The 9518-nt window shown below is 41.6% G+C and overlaps 1 protein-coding gene across 1 annotated transcript; it reads right to left on the bottom strand.

The window, feature by feature from the left end:
• Positions 1-908: 908 nt before the first annotated feature.
• LOC120663920 (transcription factor bHLH68-like) lies at positions 909-8168 on the bottom strand. Its single transcript, XM_039942866.1, has 9 exons — positions 7556-8168; positions 6872-7232; positions 5920-5997; positions 5596-5661; positions 5167-5232; positions 4547-4597; positions 2097-2147; positions 1904-1975; positions 909-1632 (listed from the first exon to the last, which is right to left on the bottom strand). The coding sequence occupies exons 1-9, from the start codon at positions 7876-7878 to the stop codon at positions 1495-1497; spliced, it is 1206 nt and encodes a 401-aa protein (XP_039798800.1). The 5' UTR covers positions 7879-8168; the 3' UTR covers positions 909-1494.
• Between the last annotated feature and the right edge of the window lie 1350 nt (positions 8169-9518).

Here is a 9518-nt window from a genome sequence, read left to right as displayed (position 1 = left end):
CTGCTTATTAGTAGAGCAGGCCCTGAATAAGCGAGCAAATTCGGGTGCAGGCCGAACATACAATCTGTTCGGCCCACAAATTTGGCAAACAGGACGACCCTCGTTTTCTCGGGAATGGGCTAAATTGGTAACCCTGTCAGTTCCAAATCCTTAATGGGTGTCACGATCGAGGCTCAGGACCATGCCATCAGTAGTTTCTCCTCTGCAGTTTCGTTTTAGCCAACCAAGCTGCATGATACATCACACATTCACACACCGTACCGTAGGGGACTGTTTCCATGAAGTGCATGGGAATCCCTGGATTCCATGCGCGCGCACCCTTATATGCAAGCCATGCTGGAGTTTGAGCATTAATATTTTTACGAGGCTTTTCAAAGTCTAGGCTCTAGCAGCAGCTCCATTCACTGTGTTCGCTTGGCTGTGGCTGATGGCTGGTGCTGATTTGTTATGAGAGAACAGTACTGCTGACTGGCTGGTAGCTGGTGGCTGGTGCACGCTGATTTAGTATAAGAGAACAGTACTATTGGCTGGTTGGTTGACAAGGTACACCCATTTTGTCAGAAACATAAAATGAAACCCTGATGGATGGTACGACATATATAAAAAACGCGGCCGGAGGGGTGAACGGACCCCACCGTTTTTCATTAAGAGAAAGCAACACGGCTTCTCCCGGCCGCGGAAAAATCTCCTGGCCCATGCCCGCGAGAGCCAAGCCTTACGACGAGCACAGCGAGGGGATTTTTTTACCCACGGACGGAAATTCGTCCCAACTGGGATTCGAACTCGCGACCTTGTGGGGACGACCATACCTCAGCTCCTCTAACCAACTAGACTAGAGGAGCTTTGGTGGTACGACATATATAGCACATTGAACTGCATGCAGCAACATCAAAAAAAAACAACCAATATTGCTGACTGAACTCAGTTACAAACTGACAGAAATTTACTTGTCATGTACATATGATTCAGTAGTATGAACTTTCCTAGGTACACCCCAGCCGCGCATAATTAAATCAAGAAAAGAAGGGCACCCCTGAACGTACTCGCTCTCCTGGCCAACTCGTACGAGCTAGCTAGCGAGCTAGCATGCACAGTATGAGTAAAGTTCACTAACTTGCTAGATTTTACATATACATGATGATGATCAACGAAACAAATTTGAGATCGAGGGACCAGAGAAGAACTAGATCTTCTTCTTGAAGCCCCCCTTGCAGATCGATACAGATGATGAAGCTTTCGCCCCCCAAAAGGTTATACTACTCGCATAGCATCAAGAGCAATCAGCCTTACAGGTAGCTTTTCTCCTCCCTTACCAGAATGACTGCTCATGATGTTATGTTTCCCAGCAACCATGCATGCACCCTTTGCTAACTTGTGTTTCTTAGAGAGCTCTACCTGTAGCCTCATCAACACACATACTTGCAAGAACAGCTCGCCATAGTATATTGATCGATCTAGGCCATGAATGTGTCGTCAATGGCGGCGAATGCTGATCTAGCGGAGGATGCCGCCGAGCGGCGCCGGGGCCCAGTAGTCGGCGGCGTTGTCCCCTCCAAAGTGCGATGTGCACGACACCGGGACGAGGCACAGCCCCCGGCTCCTCAAGTCCTTCTTGGCCTCGTCATTCACACCCTAGATGAATATACACCAAGTGATCAGGGCCCAAATTAATTAATTAAAGAATGTGTATATATGTACAGTAATATATTCAAATTAGTAACATATTTACTACAAAGTGTTAATTGGGAGCTGCATTGCTATTAAAAATTAAAATGCGCATGATTATTGGGTAAATAGTTTTTATGCAGATAGGTTGTAGTTGTAGCCACCATGTGTACGTACACGTGTGTGTAGATGATTGAAAATGACTTTGAAGCAAAGCAAAGTGTGCACATATATATACCTGCTGCTGCTCATCAGGCTGCTGGACTGCAGGCTGCTGTGCTCCAGTGTTGCTATTATTATGGTTTAGCAACTGCACAAGGAACCGGACACAAAAGATAGATGAGTGCAAAGTGGCTTAAGCTGGGCTGTAAAGGGTTAGATTCTTACATCCAGGAATCATGCATGTGCAACCATAGGGGTTTCTAAGTTACCTGGCCGGGGTATTCTGGGAAGAGCCCGGGGTTCCTTTCTCCCATTGGTCCCTATAAATGTAGAAGAAAGTACTGTGTCACATGTCAACGTTGCACGTACAAGCGTGCGAGAGAAAAGCTGGAGAGAATAATCTCTCAGATGGGATAAATATGATTGAACCCATGAGGTGTACTGGCCCATGGCTGTCTCAAGGGTAGTTATGGCCACATCATGAAAGCTAATTGAAATAAGCTGGTTATGGTCGTATTACCTTCTGTAAAAATAAGCTCAAATAAGCTGGCTATTGCCATATTAGCCTAGGTTATTAGCTAAATCATGGGTGTTGTTCCAAAACTGCAGTTACCTTTCATTTGTGAAAGCAATTTGAAAGTGTTCTAGCTAGTTGCGAATATCAATAAATCCTTGTAATTTTGTGACCATTTTTACATGCATAACCAATGATTGATGTATATTAGTTTAAATAGGCTTTTCCTTCGAAAAACCGATCATGTACAAGTTAAGTCATGGATGGAAGCATAATAATAGACTTTGTCAGGCTTAATTTTGCTTTTTGACTCTCCTGCTAGTTCAGCTATTGAAGCTGAAAAATATAATAATTGAAGGCTGTGTACGCTAAACCGTAGAGGCCGGAAAACTCCATTATCTAAAAAATATGATGGTCCCAACAGCAAAATCCCAGGTTGTCAGTACTAGTGCGCGGGTAATGAGGTGCATATATAACTAATGAGCTGAAATCTGGCTATGTATGGTCTTTCTTTCATCTAATCATGTTCTCATAGACAGGTTGATCATGTTATAAGTTTTTTGCATAAATAATTGTGGGTAAGTACTGCTTAATTCAATTCCTAATATTATAGCACTCTCCATTGCATAAAGATTATAAATTTTCCATCATGCATCCATTTTGTCAGAAAACACAATCTAAGATATATGACCGAACTGGCTGCATTTTTTGAGAGAGAACCTATAATTCTGGTAGCGAGAACCTAAATTATTAAATCAATAGTTATCTAGAAAGTGAAATAGTCGAACCCTTGAAATATGACACCCTATATATTTATATTTCTACAAGCAAATTAATTCCGCATTTATCATACTAGCCTATAAATTCGTGCTTCAGCACGGGCTAAAGGCTTATAGATAATAATTATAATTATCTATCTCACATCCTATTTCATCTATTAAATATTCTAAGACATACTGTAAAATATATATTTATTATTATTTAGTTGCAATAGATTTTATTTTGCATCACACCTCCATGTATATTTGATATATATATTTAATTGATCCATTTGTTTATGAATTGGTATTCTTATGTCTTCCATCGTACATGAGTACATAATGATACATATGATGGGTAGTATTATTATAAATAATAACATAAATAATATATTAATATTGATAGAAATAGTAATTTAGAATTTTATATTGATGCACTTTAATATTTGTTAGTTGGATAATTTATATGCAAATTTTGGGGATTATTTGTATTATTTTTATAACATTTTAGGTGGGTAATTTACACGAAGATTAGAGGGTTACTTTAGATTTATTTTATATAATGGCAAATGTTGGTAATTTAGATACATATCTACGGGATTACTTTAGTCTATTTTTATAATGACAAATGTGTGTAATTTATCTGGGAAGATAACAGATCTAATGACTATTATGATTAGAGTTGTCGGATTGATGGCTGGATATTTTTTATTTTTGTGAGAATTTCTAATTTTTTTTTATTTTTTAAATGTCCAACTTGAATCCTAAGTGGCTTCAAATGGAGGCTAAAAGAGCCTCCAATTAGTAATAATAAGATTGCCTATGAATATCAACTTTGTAAATCTATTTTGTACATTAGAAAAGTGGCTTTTCATATTTCAGGGAAAGTATAAAGTTAAACAAGCTTAGTTATTTTGGTGTCAAGTTAATTAAATACATGCATAATATTACCTCGTAGTGCATTCATCATGACTCGTAAACTTTGATTGCAGCAAAAACTACACTAAGCTATACATACTTATATCTAGCTAGCAGCTAATATTGCAAAATTGTTGTAATAATTTACACCTGACCATATACTTGCAGAGCTTTTTATTATTTGTGGTTTTAGCTCGCTTGTTGGGAAAAATCACCTTTGGTCTTACGTGGAACACATAAAGAGTCTAAAAGATCTAAAGTCCTTTTTCACAAAGGTTACCAAAAGGATCAGTGTTCTACTGAAGCTTTGGTAAAAGGGTTCTTTAGAATACCTTTGACAAAGTATATTTTTGGGCGGCCTTTGATAAAAGGTTTTGCTAAGCTATCATCCTCCTACAAAAGTCTACACTGGCAAACTATATTTCACGACACCATGCTGCACGTGTTGTTAATCTCGCACGTAAGTACCCCCTTGATCCCGTACAGCGTGTGTGTGTGTGAGAGAGAGAGAGATACATACGCAACTTACATTTTGCATGGAGGTCCCATTGCCGTGGCCCATGTAGGGGTAGCTGAGAGCCTGTCACAGGAAAACCATTGGTCAAGTGTCTCTTGAGAGAGAGAGAGAGAGAGAGAGAGCAGTCCAGTGTCCTGAAACACAAGACGACGCTACAAGACAGGAGGCGCCATCCATCCATTGTCGCTGCTGCTGCTGCGCTCGCTCGCCCATGCAATGCAACTTTAACAGCGTGCTCTTGCACCCGTCCCCACCCTCCCCATGCATATTCTCTTTTTGTTTCCCGCGCAGCCCAGCCTTTTCTTTTCACTACATCCCATGCGGTAACACCAGCTGCTGTTACTGCCACTGGCGTGTGGGGACACACGTCTCTGTGGACCCTGCTTTCTAGTGACAGTAGGCACTACAAGAACTGTTACTACTGTGCTACTGCTGGAGGCAGCAATGCAGCATCTTGGGCTGGCTACAGAAACTGATGCTACTGGGGCTGACTTGTGGGGCTAAATTCTCTGCTCACCCGTACTGCTTGCACTAACTTTAACTCTCTCTCTACACACACACATAGAAGAGAGAGAGAGAGAGAGAGAGAGAGAGAGAGAGGAGAGAGAGAGAGAGAGAGAGAGAGATTGGACCTCAATTTGACTCAGGAGGAATCTGATATAGCCAATGGTCTCTTGCAGTACAGACGCAGTGTCAGTCTGAAAAAAAGAGGCACGTGTGTCAGGGAAATGCTTTAGTTGGACACAACCCCTCGAGTGAAAGTATATATCGAGCAAAACAAAGCAGATGCATGGCAACAACTATAGACAACTGCAACAGCATGACCTTGTGTGTATGTACGTTACACCCATCTACTGTGCTGCAGAGAGGACACGCAACACACAATCTCATGCAGATCTTGCTGATCTGATGCATCTCTCTTTAGAGATCTATCTACTGGACACTGTTGCAATGCCAAGTTGATGGCGTAGATTATACATGCATACTGCTGTGTACTAGTTAGTTGGATATGAAAGGATGAAGGCTGGTAACCAATGCAAAGTTTCAGTTTTTGCTCTAACCTTGCCAAACGGGGAAACGATCTGGTGAAGTGCAGTTATTCTATCCCCCAGCCTCTCCTTCCTCACCTGCAGCAAAATACATCACAAACCAAAAGTATGGCGCTAGTTAGCATCAATTAATAATGCATGTAATAATTCATAACTATTGTAAGAAATCCCAATCTTGTGTCTCAACTTGTTGCACGAATCTCAGAGAGAGAGAGAGAGAGAGAGAGAGAGAGAGAGAGAGAGAGAGAGAGAGAGATCTGAAACTCTGGATGCACATATATGACACGCAAAAGACAGGATTTTTTGTTATGGAAAGCAGTGAGATGAGGAAGAAACCTTTAGAGTAGATTGTGCTGAAGAAGAGGCCTGAACCCTAGGCTTCTTGATGGCTGAACCTGTTGCGGTACTGTTGCACTAGAGAAAGACAAAGAATCAAAGCATCAACCATCATGATCCCATTTCAGCATGTCCCGAGAAACAACACCAGCTCTTCCTAAAGTGAATGCCCAGTGATTCTACCTCTCAACACTGACAAGTTATGATGTACCACGACCATAGAAAAACAATAGGCGGTGAAGAAATGTAGTAACCAAAAGAGCTAGCCCTTTCACAATGAATGCATGCCATACACTCTTACCAAGAGATCATGTAACAGCGTGCATTCAAATACAACCTCTATGCTTTGGTTGACTAAAGTGGATTTGCATATGACATGGAAACATGTATGTGTACTACCAGCATCTTTTCATAAAAAGAAGAATAATTCTACCAGCTTTAATTTGTTTTTCAGTTAAATGGAACACAGGATGCACCGTTACCAAGAGATCTTATTGACAATACAGCAGCTGCCTCGTCCTAGATGCAGGGTTATCAATGGGAAAACATAATCATGGTACATCTTTCCATCTCAAAGACTCAAACTAAGTTGAATGGAGTGCCTTTTGGAAGTAACAGCTTTTCCCGAGGGAGATCGAGATGAAAAATAGCCTAAGAAAGTACTTTGAAGAACCAAAGGATCATATCCGTACTACAAGCAAGACGAATTTGCATTCCATATTATAATATTATGCAAACTAGTACATGTGTTCCATGTACATGAACGAAGCTGAGAAATTATTTGATTAAGTTTTTTTCTGAAAGAAAAAACAAATTAGGAAATAATGTGGAAAAAATGAAATTTGGAGAGAACAACAAGAACAAACCTATATATATACACACAGTAGCAACGAATAACTACTTTCACGGATCAAAGCAACAAGCATCCTAGTACGCATCAATCTGATCTCACCTCGGATGAGTTATCAGAATGGTGATGGTGGCTCCTCAGCTCCGGCGCCGGCGCGCTGTTTGAGAAGTCGAGCATGTTGCTGCCGAGGCTTGTGGTGATGCACGACCTAGGAGAGGAGGCCAGGAGCATCTGGCTCAGCTGGGACTTGGCCCCTCCTGCCGCCGGCATCTCATGGTCGCCACCAGCAAGGTGGCTCCCATAGAAGTTGTAGCCAGCATGAGGCATGCCGGAGCCCTCCTCCTTCAAAGCAGCCATGCTTACACCCGCACCTGCTGCAGCCTGATCCCCCCAACTCTCTAGCCCCTTTGACAGGAGAGCTGCGGTGGCGCTGTATCGCTCATGATCCCCAACTAACCCCCCTCTGCACATGCAGTTAAAGTTAAACATATGAGTCCATGGAGATAAGAACAATTGCAAGTAATGGTAAGTAAAATGAACATGCATAAGATGATCAGAGGCAGGAAGCAAATTAGCACCGGGAAAGGCTTGATCTGCTATAGGACAAAGTGGGTTAACCACTTTATTCCTTCACCTAGAGCAACAGTTAAGTATAGTAGGGAACTAAAGTTTACATGGATTATTATAGCGGTTTGTAATCGCGGATCTCTAGCATGAATGAATCTTATTATAATTTGATTAGTGAGTAGTGCAGAGAGAGAGAGAGAGAGAGAGATAGGTGTTTACAGAAGCATCTGGCTCCATGATTCCGGCATGTGGCTGTCCTGGCCGCCGCCGCAGCCGCCGCCGTCGTGGAGACTTGGAAGAGAACCAGTTGCTGCGCCGTTCATATGAACTAGCTGTCCCGACGAGGTGTGAGGGAACTGCTGGGAGAAGAGAACCGATGGAGAAGACAAGGAGGGCAGGTTGGGGGACGCCTCTTGATCCTCATGAGAGGGCTTCAAGCTGCTCATGATATTGCTGGTAGTGGTGGTGGTATTGCCGCCACTGCCTGTACCGCTCCAGATCATCTGCTGGACCAGGGAGGTCTGGAATTCTCCACTGTTCATCACCGCTAGAGAGATGGAAGAAAGAGGGCCGGGAGAGATGAGAGCTCTTCTTGCTGCAACAAATGCTTGTCGTCGCTCTTCTTCCTTGCTAGGCTCTCTCCTCTTGCACACTCTCTCTTTGTGTGGAAATCTCAGGTCAATCTTAAAGGGGCCAGTGTCTCAATTTCTTTGAGGGCGGGGTGGGCGTATCTTCTTGGAGAGAGAAGAGAGAGAACAGCAGCAGCAACAAACAGGAGAGAGAGAGAGAGAGAAATAAAAAGCATAGGCGCTGTTCGGAGGGGAATCTGGGCTTTGTTTTGTTTTGTTTTCCGCTTCCTTTTGCTTCACTCCTTTATTTGTGAACTTTCCCTTGCTTTTCTCCGGCTCCTTTCTCTCTCTACCCTTCCTTCCCCTCTCTCTCTCTCTCATTCTTTTGTATGTTATACAGACACACACGATTTCATTTATTTTTTCTTTATTTCCTTCTCCCCGTCGCTTTTGCTTTATCACCAAAGTGATGTAGGAAAGGTATGTGAGACACACCATTTCGGACCAAAAGGAGCGGTTTAAAGAGGAGGCGGTGCTTGTTAATCGTCTCATCCAGCAGCTTGTGTCTGTTACCGCTGCACCTTTCAAACCACCAATTAAGTAGACGCTACCTGATAATTGCAGTTTCAGTTCTGTGATGAATGGATCGTAGCTTATTAGACCACACACAGCTGCGTGCACACGCACAGTGTATATGTAACCTCCACAACACGCACATACACAGGAACAGTGCACGCATGCTCGCCGTTCTGGAAAAAAAAAAGGGTGATGCATGGGTAGGCATGCCGGACTGGAAAGGATATCCGTTTAGGCGTCCATCACTTCATCTTCATCCATCTGGCGTTTGTTACATGTATCGGGGAAACTGAAATGATGATGATGTGGTTATATATATACATGCATATCTTGCTCCCTCTGTCCAGAAAATACGTGTACACTACATTCTACAAGAGCTGTGTATATATATATATATAGTGATCGGCCGGTCTAATCTGGAATAATGCAGATGCTGTAGCTTTCTAATATTTTGTCAAATCAGCTAAGGAAAGGATATGCCAAAGCTCTTAACTTTGCGCAAGAACAAATCTGCATTTTTTTATGTCAGCTAGCATGCCATTATTTTTTAAGCATCTGTGAGATGGCACAAACTAATGCTCTAAGCCTAGTCTTACTATTACTAATTGGAGGCTCCTTTGAAGTCTCTACGTGAAGTCACCTAGAATCCTAGATGGACACTCTAAAAAAAATAGAGAAATTCTAGAAATTCTCACAAAAATCAGAAACATCTAGCCATCCATCTGACTAAGTACTCTAATCATAATAGTCATTGGATTGGTTATCTTTTCTAATAAATTACCCACATCTACCGTTATAAAAATAGACTAAAGTAACCTCATAAACATTTATCTAAATTACCCACATATGCTATTATAAAAAATATAAAGTAACCCCTAATCTTCATGTAAATTACTCACTAATACCATTAAAACAATAATGCAAAATAGCCCCTAAATTTGTATATAAATTATTCAATTATATCATTTTTAAAAGTTAATTAACCCCTATATCTGAATCTAAATTATATAATTATAATAAAATATAAAATTATATCA

Source organism: Panicum virgatum, chromosome 3N (assembly GCF_016808335.1).
Source record: "Panicum virgatum strain AP13 chromosome 3N, P.virgatum_v5, whole genome shotgun sequence".
In the NCBI taxonomy this organism is placed as follows: Eukaryota; Viridiplantae; Streptophyta; class Magnoliopsida; order Poales; family Poaceae; genus Panicum; species Panicum virgatum.
This window is presented reverse-complemented; position numbering and strand designations above follow the sequence as displayed.